General features: G+C 40.4%; 1 protein-coding gene across 1 annotated transcript in view; it reads left to right on the top strand.

Annotated features, from left to right (window-relative positions):
- The window catches only part of kiaa1549lb (KIAA1549-like b), a gene marked incomplete at both ends in the record, with an annotated part of 52,352 nt that overhangs the window by 12,981 nt on the left and 12,818 nt on the right, over positions 1-26,553 (top strand). Inside the window, 11 exons of the mRNA XM_079216601.1 lie at positions 7,935-8,297; positions 11,316-11,810; positions 11,943-12,058; positions 17,133-17,352; positions 17,677-17,810; positions 18,620-18,788; positions 22,302-22,361; positions 23,231-23,382; positions 23,880-24,051; positions 24,524-24,687; positions 25,580-25,615. Coding sequence (XP_079072727.1) covers positions 7,935-8,297; positions 11,316-11,810; positions 11,943-12,058; positions 17,133-17,352; positions 17,677-17,810; positions 18,620-18,788; positions 22,302-22,361; positions 23,231-23,382; positions 23,880-24,051; positions 24,524-24,687; positions 25,580-25,615 — 2,081 coding nt within the window. The remainder of the gene's footprint in view (positions 1-7,934; positions 8,298-11,315; positions 11,811-11,942; positions 12,059-17,132; positions 17,353-17,676; positions 17,811-18,619; positions 18,789-22,301; positions 22,362-23,230; positions 23,383-23,879; positions 24,052-24,523; positions 24,688-25,579; positions 25,616-26,553) is intronic.

The following is a 26,553-nucleotide window of genomic DNA, read 5'->3' as shown; positions in this document are numbered from 1 at the left end:
TAGTGGCCTCAACCCTTCGAGGTCACAAAAATATTTCTTTTCTTTTTTTAGTTTGTAGTACTGTATTATGTGAGGCTTGCATTACGGTAAATCTGGACGTCCCATCTTGTCCCTACCCCGTTTCAGCATTTCTCCAATTATCTCCCACACAGACTATTACATAGTCTACCTAAAGACACAGAGTACATCTAAACAAGATCAGCAATGCTTGTTTATGAAAGTGAATCTCTCTCAGCTGGCTATGATCAGGCCCCAATTTGTGAAAATAGGCCCTTGACTTTCTGTTCCCATACTTTTCTAATTTAGGTTGAGTATAATCATACATCATGAGCCCATCTAGAAACAGCTGCGGCATATAACATTTATATTAGGCTCGACCACTGAGCAGTATCAAACTGCATTAAACTGCATTGTGCTTAATGCACAGATACTATTGTATTTCTTACAAAACTAGAGGATGTGTGTTGTCTCTAGATGTCAAGATGTGTCTCTTTAAAAGGTGACCCTGTTGAGTTTTCTACTCACCAAAATTCATTGTGGTATCTTTGCGCTCCAAGAAATGTGTTGAGTGACTTTCCTTTCTCAAAGTATTTAAAATCTTGTAATGTTTATATTCATGTTTACTGGGTTCCAGTCTTTCCCTTTGCTGCTTGGAGTATTACTGCCACCTGTATATCAGTTGAATAGTGTGAAACCTATGGCAGGACTGCATAATGTCACATGTATGCATGCAGCCAGGTGCATGTGCGTCCTTGTGACACAAAACAGGGACCCTCAGAAAAACCCCTCCATGGTGCTACTAGAGGTCAAAAGTTCCATAGGTACCGTTGCTTCTGTTTGTCATTCAACCTCTCAGTGAAAAAATGCCCTCTTCATTTGAGCTTTATGTTTAAACAGAGCAACTATAACTCAGGATGGACCTCCATGTTAACCTAATACAAAGCTGCCACGTCACTATCTGATTCCCACCGTTGACCACTACCTGTCATTTCACACCCACAGCCATGTCAAATGGAGCTAAATTCCTCCGGTTATCACCTGCCTGCTCGGATATGCACGGCCCCAGGAGACAGCCTGGAGCTTTAGTTTGATACTGTCTCCTTTCTCTCGATGTGTATGAGGTCATACCAGGACAAGAGGAAGTCATATGTATGAGTCACTGAAATAGGGGTTTTCTCTGTTGTTTGTCTTTTACACCATACTGTAATTGTACAACAGTGGTAAAACATTTTTGTTGAGAAATATAAATGTAATCATTATATTTTGCTTGCATGGCAAGACAGTACATGTATTTCCCGTAGCTTTTATCTCTGCAACTGGTAGATGCTTTTTGCTTTCAACCTGACCGGTGACTCCATGTTGCCTCTGGCTCGGTGCTGAAGTGAAAGATGAATTACTTTGTGGTCTTCGTAATGGGCCTGCGACTGCCTGCAGAGCCCTAACCAAGCTGTCTGACTTCCAGTCACCCTGTCTGCCCCATGCAAGTTCTCCATGCATCAAAGGAATATTTCACCTTGAAAATAGTCAAGGTGAATATGTGCTTTTCTTTGTATCACACAACAAAGAATAAGTCATACAGGTATAAAAAAAAAATCTGACTTCCACAGCAGCAGAAACATGTTTGACATCACTGAAAATGTCTTGGAAAAGTCCTGAAAAATTATAAGTGGGAACTCTTGTGTCTGAATTTTGAAAATACCGTCAATACTGACTGATCTATAAACGTTTTATTATGCATGCTAACTAACATTACTGAGAAATCTCGGTCTGGCTTTTCAACTGAATCTTGTGCTGAATGTTTTCTGTAAAGTTATACGATGTAAGAGTTATTTCTCTTGCAATTTACTCTCAACACTATAAGTTAAGTGTATAGAACTTCTTTTCAGCCATCAGCACAGTAACCATTGGTAATTCATTCTCTTCTGCTGGAAGTGTAAAACAGCACCATATTTTATTTCACCGCTCTGCTGCTGATGCCATCTAATATTAATATTAAATCAGCCACCCAGCCATTACATTCCCTACAAGTAGCTTCTTCAGAATATCTTTCATCACAGCTACGAATACATGCTGAATTTATTTAGTCTGTTTGCTAGAAATGTTATTTGAAACTGCCAAAAGAGTGTTACTTTTAGCATTATTTGTCAGTCTTTCATTGGTCTGACTTTTTAAGTATAAATTGTCGAGGACGAGTGCCCCCTTGTTTCTGTCAGATGAATAATATAAATAAAAAAAACAATGCATTTGACTGACTAAAGGTCATTCATGATTTTACATATTCTATTTTCAACCATAGATGCCTTACTGCAAATATAGTAGTTGTTGATGTGATAGTTTATTTTAGGGACCTCACTGTCACACACAAAGAAACACAGACTGAAATGCTTCTGAATCATCCTAGTGTTATTGTGCTATCATTAAAAAAATCCCCATAAATGTTAATAAGTTGCTATGCCCCGTCTTAGTATACATTTAATTGTGAAACCACAATAGATAATAGTTAATTAAGACAGTTTTTGAGTGTATTTGCTCGTGGAGTCTGCAGTATAATATAGTCAGCACTTTAAAAGTAAAGAAGTTTGAAGAAACTCAGTAAGTTCGGGGCAGTTAGAGGACAACAATTAACAAATGTGGCTTGATGATAACCATATTTCTGAATAATATTTGAAACATTTGGTCTTTTATTTAGTAGCATAGTTGTTATTATTATTTTTATTTAGACAGGAAGGGCCCAGAGCTATTAATTCAGCACATTTGGTTCCACATTTAAGCACTTAATCACTTGACGTCTGCACATATCAAATGTACTTGTTAGTATATTTTGGAACCCTTTTGTACTGATCCTGTACATAATACAGCAATATTACAGTGTTAAATATGTTCACATCATATCAAAAGATGCCAGGAGTATTGTGTCTATATCGTTTATTCACTGAAGTGTTGCTGCACGTTGATTTTTGACTATATAATGAGGCTCAACAATCTGTTAAGTGTGTCCGCTGTTTGTCCATTTTTGGCAAAAGGGTTTGAGCCAGCAGATATATGATCCATCATGTGAGCGCGGGGGAATGTGTCCCCTGTCACCTTCCAAAAAGCTTGCTGAAGGCCCTAAATAATGCCTCTCTGATGTGTCTAGCTGAGCCAGTGCCTACTGGAAAACACAGAGACCCTTCATGAGAACATTGTCCCTATTGCTATACATAGGGAGATACAGGACAGATTACATGTAATGTCTAGTGTTGAGCTATTTATTCATTTCAATCTATAGTATCTTTTCTTAAACAAATTGCTATAATGTCACTGCATAATATCATATCACCAAATCTTAAATGACGATAGCTCGAACACAGGAGCAAGGACAGTGGAGTACCGCCTTGGTGGGCATTAATATGAGTGGACAGAGTGCAACAACATAAGCCATGACTAGTATTAGCGACAGTGGATAGGCTGACTTTTATTTTGAGTGAGAGACTGAGACCAGGACAGAGAAAAATGGACAGTGGGAGAGAACTCCTCTTCCCAAGTGTCAGTGGATTGTCCAGAGTTGCTTTGTTCCTTCAGTATTTGTTTCTTGTCATTTTATCAATGAAAAGGGAGAGACCACTGGTGTTAATCCGATGGCAGTCTTGACATGATTGATTGAAACGTTTGATATGGTAGTTGTTAGATGTGCGCTTTGGATGATAGTGCACAACCCCCAGATGTAAGCACTCAGTGCATTCCTCGACCCAGGCAACACAATCTGTAGAATGTGTTCTTTTAGGTAACAAAAATACTTAGACATAGTCAGACAGTCAACTCAATTTGGTACATGCACCCAAAATGGTCCTAGTTGAATTGTTGAAAATGAATTAATTACAATTTTAAGAAATATTTAAAAGTGAGTCGATATAACATTTGCTGAACAGTGCTCAATGTACAAAAAAGTGACATTTACAACATAACATGTACATGCTGAAATGCAGTGTATACGTATAGCAAAGTCGTAGTTAGCCTCAGTGTAGTGTTCTCGTGCAGGGTGTTGGAACTCTGGACTAAACACCGAGTTAAACCACAGTCAATGAAGACGGAGTCGTAATTAGTTTCACCCATTTACTGTAACTCTTTTCCTTCAATCATGCTGGTGAAAACTGCAAACAAAGACAATACAAACATTCAGTGTACATATGTAAATATAACATTTCACAGTAGAAAATATAAATATACATTGCATCTTTATACATTTACAGCACTCACGAAATTGCCTCTACGATGCTTCCCCGTGGATGCGAGTAGATTCTTGAGCATGCGGTCCACTGTCAAATGTTAACCCGAGCTAGTGAAACCAGACATCATTTAACTGGAAGTACCGGAACCGGAAATGACTAAACCGGCAGTCCCGCCCCGGAAGTGAATTAACCGGAAGTGACGTCATAACATGCCATGAACAGGAAAATCATGTTACCAATAACTGCCTTGAAATAAACCCCATTAATTAAACAAAAATGAAATAGAAAATGCCGTAAAGGCAGCACACTCAGTATTAATAACACAACCATATTCATCCAAAGTTAGCTAATATTTGCCACCATAAGCTGCTGGTCATGCCAGACCAAGTATGGCTGTTGCAGCAAAACACTTTAGTGTGTTGAATAGATCGAGGGTGTTTTACTTGCTTATAAGTAAAGTCATTTTTATTTTATTTTTTAATTTGTAAGGAGAAAGGTTTGTTGTTTCTTCTTTCAAAAGTTACGGTTTGGCTTCAAACTCTTCTTGGCATCACTCCACAAACTAATTATATGGTCTCCTTGGCAACAGACAAACAATCAAGCTGGACAAAAAACATACTGTGTGCTTCTTGTCAGGAGTAACAAATGAGTGAATGAATCTCTTTTAATACCATGTACACTTTTCTGCATGGTTGCAGGGTTAAGTGTTTGCTGGGCTGTGGTCCAGACAGCTGATGCGTGTCTCAGCCTGCTGAGCTGTTTGCACCCTCTGAAAAAAAACATGGTGCTGGGTGTGTGTGACATCCTCCCTCCCATCCATACTGTCACCTCAGCAGTGCTTGGCATCACTACCACTCCCCTCCTCCAGCCCTAAACAGACACCATTCCTCTATACACAGATTTTAAAAAAGACACAGAAGGTATATGTGCAAAACATTTTAAGATACTTTTCAATTCTTTTTTCAATTAAAATTCTCTCCTCCCAGACTTTCCCGCCACCTCAATAATGAAATTCTTAATTGTAATTTTGGTAGAACAACAACAGCTCAAAGCAGTCGCATATATGCTGCCACCTTCCATAAACAGCCAACACATAGGGACTTCTGAGGCGCTTCCTCAGAGGCAGTTGACAAGGCTTCTTAAATGTGTTTCTCTGCTCCTAGGGTTCCATCCACCTCACTATTGAATTATACCCTCTTGTTTACCATTTTCCCCACACAAGAGAACAAAAACAGCTCAAAGCCAAAAGGAGAACAGTGTATAATAAGAGTGGAGCAGCATGAGCCCCGGCAGTGTCATGTCTGTGTCCTGGTAGCTCAGAGATTGTACTGGCTGCAGAATGAGTGTGGAAATGAGGTCTGAGGTTTGTGTGTGCTGGTTGCAGAAGGTTTTAGAGACAAGTCACACAGCTTACTAAAGAAGTCATATTTTATTGACCACACAGGCTTGGAGTATCAATTTCTTACAGGACGTTATCATTTCATGGTTATTTAACTCAATCAGCAATCAGTTTTCCCCTTTTTATTTGTCAAGAATTGGCTTTAAAGTTGGAAATAATCATCTGATTCCATACTGCCTGATATCATATAAGCCTAAAGATTTTCTGTATCAGCATATTCTAACTCTTCGTTCATGCTATATGATGTGAACACTGAGTGAAATATTCAAACCCAAGACTCAGTGTTTTTTATTGTTGCCACCATCAACTGGAAATGGAGGGATCATACAAGCAAAATATAATGATTACATTTATATTTCTCAACAAAAATGTTTTATCACTGTTGTACAATTACAGTATGGTGTAAACCCCCCCACCCCAAAAAAAACAACATGATTTTTGATTTTCCTCCTCAAATAAGGCTCTCTTGTCATGATTTGACCTCATACACATCGAGAGAAAGGAGACCGTATCAAACTAAAGCTCCAGGCTGTCTCCTGGGGCCGTGCATATCATGTCTTGTGCATAACTTTTGACATATTTCCCGAAAATTCAACCTGCCCATAATTGGCATCTTTGGAAACATTGAGATTGAGACTAACATTGCAAATTAAGTTATATGGGTTTAAGGAATCAATGTGTCGCTGCACAGCACAGGTTTGTAATAAAGACTAACCCACATGTGAGTCAGTGGGGTTTAAGACGTGGAAGAATATATTGGTCTGTAAAGCTTGTGTGGCTTGCACGGCAGTAACTGATCATTATTTTCATGATCCATTAATCTTTTTAAATTGTCAGAAGAATTAGTAAAACAAACACAATTTTCCACAAGGTAACATCTTAACCAGCACATGTTTGACATATTTGCTTCATGAATTAATAAAAAAGTATGGCGTGGTTTATAAAGTAATTTTCAATTATTTATTTTGCACTTTTGTGCCATTCCTTCTTAAATCTTATCCGTGTAAGTTGACTTAATAATACAAAGTATCACAAAACCTAGTATTACTTGGAACAGATGATGTGACATCTTCTGTTACTTTGCTTTCAAGACTGAAGTTTAATAGAATGAGGAATCACAAAGGTAGCTTACTTATCTAAAGGACCTGCTTGTAGATTGAGGACATTTCACTGCAGATTCAATCATGTTGTCATTATTTTACTCATTTCACTAGTTAGCTAGATGCACTTCAACAGGAGACATATGCTGAGGGGGTGGAAGGTGTGACAGGACTGCAAAGCTTTACAGATGGATAAAAGAACCCCTCTGTGGATATGTCGAGGATGTGCTGAGAATAAAAGGAGAGAAGAGGACAGGGTCAGATGAGACAACTCCATGTCTGTCGTCTTGGCGAATTAATCACCTCCCACAGCTTTATGATAGTTACTTTAATACAAACCTCTCCTCTCAGAACTCTTTGTGGCTATTCGAAAGATGTGTACCTCCATAGCTGGCGAGCAATTTGTTTTTCACCTTGTTACATAGGTTAAAAGCATTACAACGCAGCCGTCAATTAAAATATTCTGCTCAAAGGTCAATATATTATTTCAATGTTTTTTTTTATCTGACACCATCAACACCATCAGAATGGATCCCTACAACTCCAGCCATCTATAAACGTGTACTGTTTGAATGGGGTTTCTTACATGGTGGTGTGACATCCCTGGCAATTTAAAAGAAAAGGTAATTTTGTGCTGACAGACAATAGGCAAATAGGCTCTCAGATTGTACAAGCTGCCAGTTAATAGAGCGGAGCATCACTGTCATTTTATACAGTTTTTGGCTTATGGTAGTCAAGAATGTGGTACCACTTTCTAACAAAGCAAACTGTATAATAGGTTTATGAAATGTAAATAATGGCTTTAATAAATAGCTAACTAATGCTTTCGAGATTGTTTTTGAAGAGCTATTAGGAAGAACCTCCAATGGCTATTTGATTACTTACCTTCTGGAAAATTGCTGCAAAGCATCTGAACTAAAATTAATTTGTTATCATTCACAGCAGCAGACTGGATGGATTAAATACACTCCTTTATTGATGACTAACTAATAATAATAATAGTAATAATAACAATAGCTTACATTTTTCAACCACCTTTCAAGGGACCCAAGGACGCCTTGGGCGTTCTGCCTTCCAGTATGAAGGCAGAACAGATAACACATAAACAAAAAATGCATGTAGATGGTAAAGAGGAGGTGTCTGAGCACAGAGCATGGGGGATGTAGGCCTTTGTCAGTAAAAATTATCAATATTAACCTGTCTTTTCCCTTTATTTTCTGTTAACAGATAAATCCACCTATGATGCTTCAGGCTCCTCGTCTTTACCAGTCACAGCTGCTCCTGCTCATCCATTGGCTGACCTGTCGGTGGCAGAGGAGGTGACTTCCTCAGTCGTCCATTCAGATGGTGACTCAAAGTCTGAGGGAGAAGGTTTATCAGGGCAGCCTGCCTTTTCGTCTGTCTTAACCGTCATGGCAGGAACTGTCAAACATCCAGTGAGCCTGGATCAAAGTAGAACCTCGCCAACCATCACCAGGGACGAGACCCACACCACCCAATGGCCTTCACATTCCAGCAGTTCCAGCCACGGCTCAGAGATGTCCTCCTCATCTTTGTCTGTGGGAGACAGACTCACCCTCGCCAGCTCAGGTCTGACTTCCAGCATGCATCACCAACACACCACTCCACCTCCGGCTGTTACCATAACATCAACCGTCTCGAGGCCATCACGTGTGTCCTTTATGGATGGAAACCGGAATGGCTCATCATTGACAGTATTATCTTCTTCATTTCCATCATCAATGTCTTCATCAGCTCCATCTACGTCCTCTGTATTATCATACGCAGTGTCTCTATTTTCTCTATCGTCTTCTGTCGGGTGGATAAACAAAGCTGCTTCATCTCAAGGTCAAAGGATTGCCCCTCAGACATCATCAGCAGCAGACTCTCTGGGTTGGACTGGCCATCTATCAACCACACACTCCACTACGCATTCAGGTGTTCACATACTAGCAGTTACACAGGGACTACAAAGCACAACAGCCAAACTATCACAGTTCCCAAGTGAAAGTAGCATTGAAAAGAGCACTGAAGTGACTAAACAATCATTATACTCATCAGAAGATAACATCTATGAAGTGAGTGGAGCATACATGAGGATTGCAAGCACAAAAGTGATCAAGACACCAGCAACCAGCACGTACACACCATACTCTGCTCATAACCATGGAGAAAATCTTTTAAAGATTTCACATACAACTACTCAGACCCAAAACCCAGGGATAAACTCTGTATCAGCCAGTAATATTGAAATTAGCACCTCCTTTCCCTCTAATCAAGAGAAACAAGCTGTTCAAAGGCAGCAGGGAGCTTTACAAAATCCCACATCAGCACTGCTGTCTGCCCATCCTAAAGGCTACTCAGTTTCTAATCATGTCACACAGCTGATGTTAAATCCATCAGCATATACGGAAAAGGAAAGCAAGACAATGGAAGATATTCAGTCTTTTGTTCACAAAAGCGTTGGAGATACAGTCATGTCGCTTCTGAGTTCACATGTAAATCCAACGGTATCACCGGCAATGACACTCAGACCCACTGAGACTCCAGCAGGTAAAACGTCTCTCTCTAAAACTGCAATCACTGAGCTAACACCAGACCACTCTGGCATGGTGTCCTCAGAGCATGCATCTAATCCTGGTGATTTACTGATGGCAGCAAGTCACGGCAACCCCAGAGGTCCTGCCATCGATATATATTACAACCAGGATGAGATAGCAGCAGCAGCACAGCTCAAATCCATGTCCACTCAAGCTTACCCAAATAACTCACTTTCACTCATAGGGTTGAGGCCGCAGTCCAAAACTGGTTCCATCCTCAGTTCAATCACCAGAACGGGAACGACTTTCTTCCCATCAGAGTCAGATTCGCTTCCGTTGCCAAATAACATAGTCATAAACGTTCAGGAATTTGTAACACAAACAGAATCACCCAAATTCATAACTCAGGAGCGTAGAGGATGGACAATGCCAAAGATTATATTTGCCTCCAACAGTAGGACAGTACCTTTTTCTGGTTCAGCGTTGCCAGTTAGGTTTGCAAAAGACATGACCTCTAAAACTATGAACGAAAGTATCTCTCAGCCCACTCGGCTTACATACTTATTGCCTTTGTTTCTCAGCCGCAGCCCAAACAACACTGATGATAACACTGGTTTGTCTGCCAATAGTGACGTTACTTTTGCAGATCAACCCAAAGCCTCATTATCATTACAAATTACCCCCTCACAAAGACCTTTTCAAACAAGGTCTTTACATAAGTTTTTCCAAAAGATTCATACAACACAACCTCTTAATAAATCTCACCAGACAGTGTTTTCAGCTGAAATCTTTGCTCATGTTATAAAATCCGAGAGAGCTAGTCGCAGTACACCTTTGACTTTTGAGTTGGAAACGCACACAAGCAGTTTTGAGCAGCCTTCTCTTTCCTCCTGGTCGGAAATGACCCTGATACCGAGGACAAACTCTGCTTATCGCTCTAAGGAACCAATCACCAGTATGAGAAGTGATGGATCAAATTTTGATTTAGGCAGACAAAGAACCATTCCCTCCGCAGCTTCCTCTGCTGCAACTACTTCCTTCAGTGATGGACAAAACAGCAGTGGATCTTTTAGTGCTATTTTCAGCTTTGGCACAAAACTAATGGCACCATATACAAAGTGGAAAACCACCAGGCCTGTGTCTTTTCAAAGCACAGCCTTTGAATTAGAAGATACATCTATTGGCTTTGATAGGGCACATTCTAATTTCCAAGCAGATGGCCCGTTGTATGAACATCCAAAGCTGGAAGACGGACAAGAGGGTAATGTGCAAATATTGAATTCAAGTGATCAAACTGTAGTTGCCAGTGATCCAAATTCCTTTTATCCTACAGTTCATTCATCTTTTACACATGTTAAGGACACATCAGAATATAAAAAAGAGAAACTGAATTTATCCCCAGCTAATCTCAGATCTGCGGTGACTGTCAATGTACAACAAGGAGCTACTGTAAACACTGCATGGGGTTCAGATGGCTTTCCGCCCCTCTCTCATACAACTACTGACTCCGTAACATCTTCAAAAGCTTCTTCTCTTGCATCGGTGTATAAGAGCAAGCACAGCCCCCTTCTGGCAGATGATGACTCTCTTGAATATGTTGCTGTCACACTGTCAAACAGCCTTGCACTCAATTTCTCTGTCACTGACAATATCAATAACACAAGGGATTCAATACTGAAGGGGTTAACCCTTCCAACAGAGCTGCGGCCATCATCCTTTTCATTTCATTCATTATCATCAGAGATTTCATCATCATCTTCTTCATCATCATCATTATCAGAGACTTCACCACTATCATACAGTCGAAGAAACAAAGCTTCTCATTCATCCTCCTTACATAGGATTCCTCCCACCTCAGTGTCTTATAAACCCTCATTGGCATCATTGGCATCATCGACGTTACGTACAGCTGGTAAGATATTGTCAATAAAACCAACCATGCACCCAGGCACTGCATCATCATCCGTGTCTGTAAAAGCTTCATTTCCATCCTCTTCACCAAGTCTGACCTTATCAATAGATCCTGATCATTCAGAGGAAGTGACTGAGGTGTTTGTTGTCCATACAGAGGCGGGGACAGGTGAGTTAACTGCTGGAACATCCAGGGCAGATGCGCACACTTTCCCCAAAGAAAAAACAACCAGTTCAGCCCCCTCTCAATCAGTCAGAATCCCCATTTCTGCTGGGCCCACCGAGAGGACATCTCAGGTATCACCTCTGCACCCTCGACAGGACACCCCGACAGACTCTGTCCACATTACCACCACAACTATAGCTTCAACTACCAAAACTAAACACCCCACCACTACCACGCCTTCCCTGAGAGTCACCACTGTAAAGACGCAGTCTATCACCACTACCACACTACAGCCTGCACCTGTGACCAGGAGAACGACGACCACAACAACAAGGACTCAAACCAGCAGGAGAACATTCACACCGACTTTTCCCAGAACGAACCCTCCCAGGGAGACCTCTGGCATCTTTATTTCCCCTTTTACCACCACCACAGAGGCTCCACCACAGCAGTGTAACATCACAGAGAGATTATGGGTGAAAACAGGTAAACAATACTTCTGCCACAGTCTGAGCAAAATTATTTGAATTATAAAATCATATTATTTCTCAAACCGGTTTTGTCTGCTGTATGTATTGATTTCTCCCGTTTTTGTCTTTGTCTCTATATCCCTCTTAGTTGTTTCCATTTATGTGAGAAGAAACAGGCTGGACAGCATTCAGAGGCAGAACCTGCGAAGGGGACTCAGTCAGGGCCTCCGGAAAGCTCTGAATGATACTTCTGCTCAAGCACAGGTCAGACTCTTATCACTGTTGTTCACTCAAGACAAATACAGCTTCTGCAAGTAATATATATGCATTTTACATTAATATATCTATAGACTCAAAGTGCGGAGTCTTAACAAACAGAATGATATATACATTTAATGTTTCTCAGCAAAGTACATTGGTATGTATACTTGAGGCCTAGTGAATGCTTTGAATGCATTACCTTACACTACCAATTGTTGATGAGTGGAATAGTGTGAAACAAGGACTGTGTATTATGTGCTCATGCATGTGCATCCCCTTCATGCATGCACAAGATACCAACAAAACCGACACTATTCAAAACTCCACAGCCCTTTAGTAGCATAAACTCCTCAAGGTGCCTTCAATATATGTTAACTTCACAAATGTATAAATGAGTATAGCTGAGAGCAACTCATGTAAGAAGTGATCACAAATTCTCTGATACTGATAATGTCACTAAAGCGACTTTGAACTGAGGGAGGTATCTTGAACTAGAAAATTTCGCAAGAAATTTCGATGGTGTGGCGACTACTGCCGTAAGACGTATATATATACGCCGACATTACCAGTAGTAAGATGTGTTGTTGAGGTGTCATTTCTGTATTTGTGATGGACTTGAGAGCAGCTATTGCTTCATAGACACAGGTCACTGGTTACCATGGTGATTGGGGATTCAGGGTGAAGGGCAGGTAAGATCTTAAGACCGGGAGTGGAGACTCAACCGAATGCGTTGATATGCTTGTTATGGTTGTAGAGTTAAAAATGTGACTGCGAGTGTCTTAATGCTGTGTTCACACCAAATGGTTACCCCGTCTGTTTACTCGTTCGACAATAAAAGCTGTGTTCACACCAAAAGCGTTGCAAATATACGTGCCGTGTCAAAGGGGGCGTGGCTTATCTCTGTCGCTTGTCTCCGTGAAAAGAGCTATCATTTCCGCTATCGACCATGGATAAATAAATAACCACTTATTCTGTTTTGAACTTGTTGTGGAAGTCCCAAAAACGTCGGCTCATCAAACGTCCTCGTGTTTTGGTTCATAACATCATCCGTAGCCTCACACGGCTCGGTGAATTTCACCGACTCCTCCAGGAACTGCGTCTGGCTTATCCCCGTAAAACAGTTACCGTTTCTGCCATCCACCATGGGAATAACCATTAGTTTTACTTTATACTTGTTGTGGAAATTCCACATACTTCGGAACATCAAACTCCATCGTGCCTGGGTTCATAATATTATCCATAGTCCCACAACAGCGTCTGAATGACGGCCGATACCAGCGCTACTTCAGCAGCAGGCCAGCAGCAGTTTAATTCAGCAACGGCAGGACGGCGGTGATGACGGATGGAGCCTCTCAATGCTGATTCTCAACGCTGATTGGCTGACACAACTGAGTTGGAAAATTTCAACTTGCACGAATTCGCACCGCGTCAAATGCCCTATTTGTGCCGCTCGTCGAAAGAAAAGTTTTTTCGCAACCTATCGCGTCTGTGCATTGACTTTGCATGTAATCTGGTCGTGCGTCAAATTCGCGCCACGTTTGGTGTGAACACAGCATAAGACTGTGCAGCTGTCAACTGACAAGGTGTCAGTTTGCTCCTCCTGCCTGAGTGTGTGTGTGTGTGTGTGTGTGTGTGTGTGTGTGTGTGTGTGTGTGTGTGTGTGTGTGTGTGCGCGTGTCAATGGTTGTCATGGTGACAGCACCGGGGTGAGGGGCACTGGACTGTGATTTTCAACTAGTGAACCGGTCAAACTCTTGCTTTTGATCAAAAAACTAAAACGGCGAAAAAAAAAGAATCATTAGAGAGATAAGACTCTTGTGAATCCAGAAATGTCCTTTAAATGTCTGTGGGTGTAGACATGAGAGTGTAAGGGCAGTTCAGAAAGGGCTCCTGTTTGATTCATGAGAGAAAATTGTGGTCCGATTTAACATGGAGTACAATGGAGCAGTTGGTTGGACTTCATGTCTCTTTTATCCTTGGTGACAAAAAAGTATACATTTGTTGGATTCCACAACGCATGTGTACCACAAACACAATATTTCTATTGCTCCCTCTCACTCTGGCAGTTGTCTCTCCACTCTAGCTCTGAACATTCCGTGCCATACACACCCATTATAAACTCTGAAAAGTTCCGAAAATCTTCCTAAACTTGAACAATGATTACAAGAAAACTGTGCTAGCTATCAAAAAATGGCCAATTGGGCAAATAAACTCCAGACTTTTGTTAACATTTTCAACTTGAAATCATTTATCTATGTTAAAGTATGGCGAGTCCCTATGGGCACAAAGATGAGTGTTATTTTTTCACGCCAAAACCCCATTCAAGTGAATGGGACAATTTCTCGCCGTTTTTCGGGGAAACGGCTGGTCGAATCTCTTAGTAAAGTCATAGCACACAATTCCCGATGCAAGCCGCACGTTTTGATGCATTTTGACGCATGTGCTGACAACACCGTGGGAGGAGATACTCGCCAAAGTTTTGTGGGACTATGTTAATGAATATTAAGCCCGCAGGAGAACATGCAGTGTGCTTGCCAGCAGGGCTCTATGAGCCCTTGCTGGCATCGACCACACCGAACTAAAGGCAGTGTTCGAGTAGCATCCTTAGTTTACATACAAATATTGTAACCTTTCCATACTTGTCATAACTTCATTGAATTATCTCTTTAGCGTTAATACACACACACAGATAGAACAGTTTGACCAGTTGCTTACAATCAAAAAAATTACCACTGTCATTTATAGGTGGAGTGAGAATACAAATAAATGCAATTTACAGCTGCTAATCTGAATATAATGAACAGAACAAACTGCTTCTTGATCCTGGCTGAATAAGCAAGCTGTTTTCTAACAGTGAATGGTTCCTAATTGTGCCCTCACCAGAAATCTGGTTTATTAGCATGGAGTGAATTAGACACTTATAGCGAGGACCCTCATGTAGGCTATGTGAGAAGAGATGAGGACTAATATAGAAATTAGGTTGACTGAATGTGTCCCTGCAGGCAGTGGGTGATGTCACATATTTGAGTAACAGTACCAACACTAAAGCACTGGAGATGAGAACTGTTGCTCCAATTTCCTCATATTTATTCATTTACAACCAGAGTCGTCAGAATGAAGTCACATTTCAGCAAAAGGCAATCTTACCACAGCAGTGGACATACTAGATTTTGGTTTGAGAAAAAGTCAGGAATACACCAACCGTAGCATTTTGGAGTGTCTTCTGAGTGTTGCAATTTTGAGCAAGTGTTAAGTACATCTGTGTATGCATGTTTCTGTGTGTGTGTCTGTGTGCATATTGTATATCCGCAATCTGGTGAAATGGCTCGACGTATTGTATTTCCCAAACTGGAAGTATCAAATAATCAAGAGGGAGGCTTGTGTATTCGTCCTGACCATGTGAAGGTCAAAGCTCTCATTCTCTCTCTCTCTCTCTCTCTCTCTCTCTCTCTCTCTCTCTCTCTCTCTCTCTCTCTCTCTCTCTCTGAAGGTGTCTTGCTTCAGTGCACTCCTGTCACCCATTTCAACATTGCTTGGGTTCCTTTTAGTAGCACTGCTCTCTCATCCAATGGGAACAAAGCTGTCGACAAGGGAAATTGCTTCGGTGTTTAATTATAGGTTATAAATGGTTGGGAGGAGAGCGATGTGCTGGGCTGATGCTAAAAAGATGATGAGAAATAGACTAAATGAATTGAACCACAAGGCGAAAACCCTTTTGAACCTTCAATAAATATATAAAGTAAACTATTTTTGTGTCTTGTACTTAAGGCTCTCCAGTGACTTAAAACTTTTAGAAAACTGACTAGATCTGTCGGGTTAATCTGCTGGCAGTCTTTCGCTCTCTTTGAGATAGACTAAGTGGAAGCGTTACCAATCTCTGGCTTGCTGGAAATGCAATCTCTTAATAACACCTTCACATGGGTGACGCCTGAGAGGATGAAGTGATAATAAAGGGCTCTTTTCACAGAGCTCTTAACAAGGCTGAATTGTGAGGAGGCAGAGCGGTGACTCTGCAGCTACAGAGAAGATAGACTCTCAGTGTTTTAGCCAGTGGATCTCCTTGTCAGCGCAGACTTTCAGATGGGTTTAGATAACGGAGCTGAATGGTTTCACCTCACCGACACACACATACACACATCGTTTTGCTTCATCTTTCATCAGTTCTTTTCCGGTTGCCATACAAATCCACCAAAAAGTCAAACTCTTCCTGACAAATACGTGCATTTGTTTTGCATTACACACAATTACAAAACACTCACATTTCACCGGTGTTTCGCAGTGATACCTGGCCTCGGTTAGAAGTGAAGGGACATAAGCTTCTTTGTCCCAAACTCCCTATTTAACAGTCTCTCCCATGTCTCACTCATATATATATATATATATATACACTCAATATGTTTTTGACGATTAACTATAAATAGTTTACATCACCATTGGCCATTCTTCCAAAGAATGCGTACAATTTTGGATTGATTTTTTTTCAACCAGTGGGGGTGTTGTGACCTTGTGAATCATAAGGTATATCGTTGTTATTGTCACATTATGAGTGTGACTGATGTTTGTGCTGTTTTACCTCCCTGCCTGAAGGTGGTGCAATTCACCCTGTTTCTGTGTTTTCAGCTTGTTGCATTGTAGGTGATTGGCATGGAGATTATTAGTGCCTGCTTTACAACTGTAACATATAGTCTAAAAAGCAGCCCTGGTAGCTGTAGGGGTGATAACCCCCTTTTTGTACCCCATTTATCTACTCTTATTAGAGTTTTATTTTATTTTGTTTTGGTACGTTTATTCTCTTGGGCCGGCTCACCCTGACACTTGTTCTACCATGATTTGTGAATAAATGAATACTGTGGACTGGATGGCAGTACTACTGGTCATTCTTGGGAGTGGGGGAAAGAGGGAGTCACTGTATAATACTGCACTCAGGTTTCCCAATAGGCTGCAGTAACAGGGGCAGTGAAACCAGTGCTGAGTTACTCTTTGATATTGCCCACTCAGGTATAAGCATTGTGCCGTTAATTTGCTAACATCGTACAAACTACCAATATGGTTCTAATTCACTTCTCTACTCTCTCAGGTGGAGACAGTATTTGGTTCTCCCAACATGACAGTGGCTTATCACGTGACTGGAGGGGACATGGTTTACCCTCCCTCGGTAGTGCTGGAAGGCTTGGACTCTTATGGCCGTGATAAGCTGATTTCAGACCTGCGACAGTACCTCCCCATGGTAACAGCCCTGCCCCTCCCAGTTGCATTATGGAGATCCAGCCCAGCCACTGGCTTCCAGCTGAAAACAGGTCAGGATGAAAGAAAAAAATAAGTCGGAGATCATCTCGAGAGGCTGTTATTTGTCCCTGCTGTGATTGTGCACTGGGACAGGTTCAGTGGAAACGAGGTTTAAGAAGTAATAAAATAAAAGAAATCTTGTGATACCTCATCGGAGGAGGAAATTACAATATTGCATGTGTACATAAGAACTACAATGTTGTCTGTCATAATCCAAGTCTTCCCAATATATATACACCGCCAAAGGCAGCTAAAAACACAATTCTTCAAAAAAATGTAATTAATTGTTTTGCCAGTATACAGTTTTGTGAGCTCATTTAGTTTTTATGTTCTAGTGCTACAGTTTGTGGGAGCAGGCGATGATCCTCGGTCCTGTCGGTTCTCTCAAATGATGGAACAGAGGCTCGAGAGGGTGTTTTCTGAAGCTCAGGCCAAAGTGCTCAACACCAACAACAGACTCTCTGTTCAGGTACTGTAGTGTAATAGTTGTGTAGCACTGTATATATGTTTGCTCCCTGCTACAGTGGTAATGCTGTGATTTGTAACATAATGCCAGTGTTGACACTTGTGTAGCGTTATGGTGTTCATTGTACCTCAATGGATCAAAACAATCCTAGTCTGACTTTGATATAGATGTAACCTGATGTAACCTTTTTTTGGACAATGACGTGTGTATGTATGCAGAACCATCCAGCAACCCAACTAGAAGTTAAGTTAGATGGTGAATACTTGAGTTTGCTCAATATTTTTTGCAGCATATTAGAATATGCAAGTTCAACAGTTTTCCCCCCGATTACACATCACTATTATCACGTGGTTTTGGTGATTTGGCAGCAACAGATGTAAACTGTGTGCATTTTATATAAAATTGCCCCCCTCAGGCTTTGCCTTATAAACAAGAGCAGTTTCTGAAATGCAAATTAATTATGTTTAAGGAGGCAATGTTTGTATTAATTTTAATGAGCTTCTACATTAAAGTGCACCCTATATTAATGCTAATTTGACAATTATGCATGGGTGAAAAAATTAACACTCCAATATTTTAGCACTCTTTAATGTCTTGCCAATTTATGAGCCGTTGTGTTTCTTGATGATTTTCCTATTTGTTGAGCCAAGACAACAACTACTATTTAATTTTGTTTTACAATATTTGTGCTAATCTTTTATACATGCACATTACAGTAATGTAATCCTAAGCATTGTATGTGTTCATGCCTATGTATTTCTGTCTCCTTCTCTGACTCTGAGCCTGTACTCTTTTTGTTTTTCCCCTGCCAGATGCTAGGTGTTTCCCAGGCAGCAGGTTCTCCTGCTGTGTCATTGGTCTACACTGTGAGAAATGGGACTGTCTATCTTAATGGCACCACTGCCTCAAACCTCCTTGGTCAGCTGTCAGCTGAGCTGGTGGGCTACTTCCTCTTCTATCCACCACTTATGATTGCTGAGCGTAAGTTACAATTTGTACTCAAAAATATGTTTGTTAGTCAGGAGTAATTCAACAACCATACAAGAAGAGACACCATAAGTAGTTTTTGTGTTCTCTTTGGATTGATATGTTCTCCAAAAATAAATTAGATTCAACAACAAAAAAACAAGTGCTATGCTTTTACTTGTTTTTTCTTTATGTTAAAACCTGCAAGAGGTCTATTAAAACTTTTCAGGCTGTGTCTCACAAAGCATGTTGATCTTTTGTTTTAGACCTTTGGGCAAAGGAACTGATAGTCTATTGAGTACTACACTCATCGAAATCAACACTGAATTCACTTTAGAAGCTGTAGTGAAAGTAGTTGTTTTCTGATCATTGTTTTGCATTCACATGGACCGGTTTATCTCAGAAGGTCTATTAGAGTTAGACGATGGTAGAACTCAGGAATGCAATCACTAAGCCTGACTGACATCCAGTTCCTCAGTAATTGGTTGTTTGTGACTGTTCTTCTGCTTTTACGATCACTGTTGTTTTTTAATGATTGAGTCACTTGAAGATCGTTAGATGCAGGGACGTAACTAAGCCCATGGCTTTCATCTTTGCCTTCTTTTGAGGGCATACTCAGCCAAGCGCTCCATCTTTGTGAGAGTTGTGCTAAGAGAAAAACAAATTAAGAGTGACAGGGAATCAGCGGGAGTTTAAACAGCATCTTAGTAGAGTTCCAATGTGTAACTTGTTTCAAATGTAAACTGCTCAACAGAGAGAGATGTAGCAGATGCAGAATTCTGAGATATACCGGTAATTGCGACATCACCTTTATGGAACGTCATTGATCTCTGAAGGAGAGATTCAATGTATTGTTTTACCTTGTTTCCAGTTAATTCAAAAATATATGTTCAGCAAAAAAACAAGGCACCTACCGCTGATAAAGGCATTTAAACTGAAGTCTTATTTCATCCATCTTATTTTCCTGTGACTAACATCAGCCAAAAGTAGGCTGGGTAGTAGATAGCCTAAGGTCCAAGGGTTAGCTTAGCTCCCATCCCGGCTCTACTCCCTGTACTCCTTGGATGACACTTGTTTTGATGCCATTTGGTCCGTCTGATTTGGCTGGGTGGTTGGCAAGTTTTGATATGCAAGATCATGCTCAGGTTCATAGCAGAGTTGATGCTTGAGTCAGGAATGAAGTCAGGGGCTTCCCTGTATTACCATCTAGCTTTGTCCAATCAAAGCACTTTTTTTATTTCTTGTTCTTCTTTGTGCCAAGAGTGTACCTTGCTGGACCATATTTAGCAGAATTTAGAACCAAAAGTTGATGTTCAGTCATTTGCTGTTAGATAATATCTGTATCTGGTAAGACACACTGTTTTCCAATCCAGGGGCTGGACTGGGCTTGTCTCCTCAATTAGACGTCAAACCGAAGAGACCAAAACAAATGTTGTGTTAGTGCACTCTGATACCCTGTGGACTGGTATTAGAGATACATAGATAGATGTCCAGGCTACTTACAAGATCAAAAAATTATCTATTTAAATGTGACCGATGACCAGCTGAACCAAATACCTGGTAGATAAAACACGGTCATGGATTTTTTTTCATGACTTCACGAGTTTATGTGGGCAACCTCAATAACCTATAACACAATCAACCAGCCTGCAATGGATTATGGGATACTGAGGGTTACAGAAGATACTGATATAATATTTACAATCTAAAGGTTGTCTTCCTCTTTCCGGGTTTGGTTCCCTTAAATCCAATCTTCAAAGGATGCAGCTCCTAAAATGTTCTCATCAAATGTTCCGCCCCTCAAACAAAAACTGGCCAATCATAGCCTAGAATCAGCCAGCTCTGACTTGGGTCCGACAACTATACATTTTTGCTCCGACAACTATACATTTTTGCTCCATAGACTCATGCAAATTTTTCAGGCTGATTTTGTGGATTTCGGGCGCAGGTTGTGCAGTATCACTGTCACTGAGGGCAGTTTAGATTTACACACTGTTAATCAAGATGAATAGAATATATCTGCTAGTGAGCATTACATTAAAACTCCTTGTTTTGTGATTGCATTTAGTTAGAAAGTGAAGTTACCCATGGGCAGGATGATTCAGTTAAGGAACAGAGAAAGGATTCCAAGAGAGCATAAATTGGCACAGATAAAAATCCAGGAAGACAGCAGCGTAAAAGAATGAGAGTGTGTGAGTGTGATTTTGCTCTGTTAGTTTAGCAGGCTTGCCATTTGTAGTATTACACTGTTCACAGGAGGTGTGGGCATATGCTGGCAGCGGCTGCCGCCTCACTTCAAAAGCAATTACCGCCGCAAAAAAGGAATAGTGGGGGATTCTCATGCCACCTTGGGCTTTGCGCTGACAGAAAAGGCCAGGGATCTCGCACCACTCTGCAGTGTCCGTTTGCAGCACAGAGTACTGCGTTGTTCCTGTGGCGTTTGTGTAGGTCGGACGGCTGCACTCAGCTGTTTTACTCCCCCTCTGCTCTTCAACAATTTATCTCAGGTGGCATATGAGTGGAGCTGTTTGCAAAATGTTTCTCATTAGACCATGAGTCTATTAACATAATATTTATGTAAAATATGCAATATACTTTTAATAATAGCTTTTTGTCATGGAATTGTATGCTTTTTCCCCTTTTTGGAATGCCTTATGAATGCTGGACACATGTATCTCCCAGCTTGTCATCACACAACAGCACAGGCTCATGTGAAACCTCCTCGCCGACTAATATTCCACTTATGGAGAGACAATGTTGGACTGATTTTGCTGACAGCCCCGCAGCCCTCTCCGTAAGCACTGCTAAAGTCCTTACTGTTCCTTTCACCCTGCTCTCCTGTCATGCCTGAGTGTACATTTCTGTAGTAAGCCTGTTTTCACAGGCTAGTGATGCCGCCTTCCCCCAAACACTGCACCAGCCTCCAGCACAAGAGCTTAATCGAGCAGGAAATAGATGTAAAAAAGACAGAGACAACCAGCGTTCAGACAGCTGAAATCTCACCTTGCTTTTGTATTTGTCTGACATTTAGTGGTAATGAGGATTTCAACTGAGATTTCAACCACACACAACTGTCCCCCCTCTCCACAATAAGTTTCAGAAGCTTTTATAAATTTAGTCCAGGTTTATAAGCACTGATTTGTCAAATAACACATTTCTGGCTCGTAAGATGTGGCATTGATAACAGTTGCAGCAGTAGAAATACAATTATTGTTGCACTGACTGTTAGAAAGGCTGCAGCTCTTTGTTGACATGCTTCTTAAAATTGGAAAAGACATATGTAAGCAAAGCTGAAGTGTGAGAAGAGAATCCTGGATTTGGAATAAACTGTGCTTTTAGTTTGGCTTATGTCTTTTTTGTTTAATTTCACTTTGTAACAACTATTTTTTTTGCATTTAAATATTTAATGAAAATGTCTCCATACAATATACTTCAAGGAAATACAAGTTTTGTGAAGATTGAAAGTCAAGTTTTAAGTCATGGAGATTAATGATCGGGCAAAAATTATTATGTTTTATGTCCTCACAGCACTGGAGTATCACAATCTGAACACCTCCATTGCTACGAGAGAGTTCTGGGTTATTACAGGTAGGTGCATCATTGTTTTTTTTACTTTTTTACTTACTATTTACTATCTACTCATTAATCTCAAAAGTACACATTATTACACTGCAACAGGATGTACTGTATGTGAAATAAATGTATTTTTACAATTGGGAATTTCATACAGTGCACTATTCATGGAAAGTTTAACACATCTGCTTATGTTTATAATCTTAACTGTCTTCTTTCACTGGAGCAATTAGATGCACCTGACTCATGGATTGTTTATTGCTACAAATTTCCATATATTTCCAGCAACATTAATACATTTCACAGTTTTCAAGGGCGCACACACTTCTTTACTGTATAATGGATGGGCTTTTCAGATCAGGCAGAGTCAGTTCAAGGTCATCCCCTATATAATGGGATTTACTCACACTGAACAAGATGTACAACCAGGATTATAGCTTTTCAACTGTTGATAACACCAAACAGATTAAAGTTGCATTAGGGGATGTTTGACTAATAGGGGACAGGAAGACTCCAAAACAAGCTTTCAGGAAGCACAGGCCGGATTTGCCGTTAGTTTATCAAGTTGGTCTGGCTTATAACAACTTGCCATCAGACACAGAACAACATCAGCTTCCCATAAGGCTCCTACAGCCTGCTGTACTGCTACTGCTCAGTTGGATGGCATAGTTATTGTCCACCGTAGCTATTCTTTTACATTAAATGGGGACATATACTAGAATATGAAAACAGACGATGCTCAAATGTGTTTTCGTCTCACACACGCACATTTCTAATTTTGCCTCCAGCTTTTCTTTCGTTGTGTGACTCTCTTTCCTCCCCAACAATGTATTTTCTCTCTTAGCAACCATATGGCCATCCTCTTTTTTTGTATACATTTGCAGTGATCCAGGATGTGGATAACGCCAGCCTGGAGGGACAGTACCAAAGCTTTGCCAGTCTAATGGAGCAGCGTCTGGCAGAGCTGTTTGTGTTGGCAGGTCAGCAAGGCACTCGCTTCAGACGAGCCACGGCTGTAGGCAGCTACACTGTTCAGGTAAGAAACTGGCACGGCAGCCCATGAGGAATGCCAAGTTTAACTTTCTCTGGAAGACCAAATAGTCTGCGATGCTAAAGGTTAAAGGATGAAAACAGTAAATCATTCTTATTATGATGTTTTGCCCGAGCGCCCTGGCTTGTTCGTCAGAAGTCTAATGAACACAATAATCCAATAGTTTTGTTGGCTTATGTTTTACAGTATAAACATTTCATGAGATGTACACTTTGATGTGCCCTCATCTGCACACACTTGCATGATTACTTTTGGTCAGCCCTTGTTAATTGGGGAGCTTCTCAGCTCATCATCTGCTAATTGCTCATCAAAACAAGCCAGAGGGTGAATGTTTTACTAAACAAGTACTTTCTTCTGCCCATGTAGCTTTTCCTCTCATGAGACTCCACTCCTAAATGCATGGTTTTTGCTTTTGTTTTCTGAAATGTAAGCCTCTTCATTACAATGAAATAACAGCTGATATTGACTTCTTATCTAATCAGATGGTGAGTATCCGTAAGTTGTCAGTGTTGAAGAATCCAGCAGAGATGACCTACTACGTCCAGCACAATGGCGTTCCGCTATCAGGGGCGTCAGCTGCCAAGGTCCTGAACACAGTGGATTCTCAGACTATGGCGCTCACCCTCGGCTACTTTGTCCAGCTGCAAGCAGAACGTAAGTACTGAATCTTTCCAGCATTTGACAAGGAGGCAAATAGACAACAATGACGGACAGACATGCAAACGAAAACACATGACTGGGCTGAGGGGAGAAGAAGAAAAGGTTGAGAAAGCTCTCTGCTCTCTAATCTCTCTGAAATGCTCCAGGCAGGACCCTGTTAGTTTGGGCTGCAGTCGGCTCACTGCTAAGAGACAGGGAGGAAGGGGCAGAGGGGGAGACCGAGCTGGTCAGGAAAGAGGGTGTGCTTGTAGATTGCTGCCTACAATAGCTGAATCAGGCCCACTGTATATCAGGTTGAGCTGTTTGCAGTGTCACTTGGCATGTGTGTGACGGATGCTTATGCATGCATTAGCAGGACAGGTGTGCTGTGTATTATACTTCCAAATGGAACTGTTATCATGTAGTGTTAAGAGTCCACTGGATATGTAATGAAGTGATAATGGTGAAAATGTATTTCTGTTTTCAGCTGTGGTCAAGAACCCTCCTAATAACCTTTGGATAATCGCTGCAGTGTTGGCCCCCATCGCCGTAGTAACACTCATTATCATCATCATCACAGCTGTGCTGTGCAGGAAGAATAAAAATGACTTTAAAGCTGATGCCATCGGAAACTTAAATCCCAGAGCTAAGGTATCCATCTTTCTTTGTATATATACTGTGTATGTATTCATCTGTCTGCATCGAAGGAGGTTGTAATTGATGATCAATTCATTGTTTCAATAATTTTTCAAGCTTCTCATTTATAATAATTAAAGCTTTTCTTGGTTTTAAATCAGTGTAAACTGAATATTTTTGGATTTGGACAGGTCACTTGGAGCTCCGGGAAATTATATTTTGCATATTTCACTAGTTAATTTATAATTAAAAGGATCAATAGTAATACTTTATTATTCAAGTACTCGTAATAAGTGTTAATTGATAAGTAAGGCCCTCATAAGTCAGTATAAGCTTCTTATTAACATCATTATGTGTTAATACACATATACTATACATATTGGCTATGAAGATGCAACCTCGTTAGCTATGCTCTTCGCACCTCTCCCATCTTGAAAACACACTACATGTTGTCAAGGTTGATACAATGTGAATAAAGAAGGACATATAAATACAACAACATGTCCTAAGCAGTCTATAAACCATTAACAAGTATTTATAAAGTAAAGTAACAAGTGCTTATAAATGTCTTATAATCCAACAATAAACCTGTTTATGAGGCTATTATTAATATGTATATACCACATACAGTATGTTGTTAATAAGCATGTCTTATCACCTATTCACTTTTGATTAACATTTATTACACAGGCCTTACATAAAGGGTGAAGGACGGTATAGTGTGTAAACTGTGGTTCAGTGAGTGATGAAGATCTGCAATGATGAATGTGCAAATTACCTTTGTATACAGATTTTTTGTTGTGTTGTATTCTGATTTTTCGGCATAATGCCGTCTGTGTGACCTGTATTAACGCATTGGTAGAATCCTGAAACACACACTGTGTAAAACATTTTCTTTTGTTTTCAGATGGCATATCGGAGAGATGTGGGCTATTATCACCAGGTATCTCCCTTTCTGTATTTCCTCTCATTACCGCTCTGTGTTTTCATCTTCAGGGCTTAACTGTGCCAACAGGGGGATTTGAATGGGATTCTGGGCAGACATCACCTATGATACATTTCAATAAATCCTGCTGTGCTGATGAAAACTAATGAGTAACAAACCTTTCACAATGAGATTTTCTTGAACGAAAGGCTAGTGTAGCCTATTCTTCTTATAGTAGTCTCCAGATAGCAGACGACTAAGGTTTACAGAGAATGGTTATAATGGAGCTTGTTTTCAGTGTGTGTACCGCCACTTGTCTGTTATGTGTAGATTGAAAATAGTTTCCACCATTATTGCATCAAGGATTTCATCACAATCAAAGTTCTCTCCATCTTCATGTCTGATGTTTTTTTTCTTCTACCCAGCAGTTCTCTGCACTGTTTCATCAATATAGATAAGGGGAAATGCAAAGTATAGCATCATTTATTTATGGAATTTAATTTGAGAGAAAGTAATATAATCTTCTATATTAAGCTGTGTAAGCCACTTCGGTGATACTTTCTGAGCAGTTATGACTACTAAACATCTACAATCTTAATTTAATTTTAAAGCTTGATTTAATCAGATATGAAATATGGTTGGGTTGCTTCTGACAAACCTTCACATTATATGTGAATATCTAGCCAATTCTTCCAATAAGTAATGTAAAAGCTAAGAAAGAATTCTTGAAATGCTCAAAGATAGTGACTTCTAAAAATGTAAATGAGGCTCTTGCATTGCCTCGTCTATGTTACATTCCCTGTCTGTAAGCCTAACACTTTCATCACACTCCCTTGTTAGAGTTTCCACTTTTGAGAACAGCTAGAATAGCACCTTCACTTAGTGAGAAAACTGGATCCAAAGAAAATCTTTTCTCTATATGTGTGTGCTATAGGAAGCGAGAGGATGCATGTTCT

The sequence above is a fragment of the Taurulus bubalis genome (assembly GCF_910589615.1).
Source record: "Taurulus bubalis genome assembly, chromosome: 4".
NCBI lineage: Eukaryota > Metazoa > Chordata > Actinopteri > Perciformes > Cottidae > Taurulus > Taurulus bubalis.
This window is presented reverse-complemented; position numbering and strand designations above follow the sequence as displayed.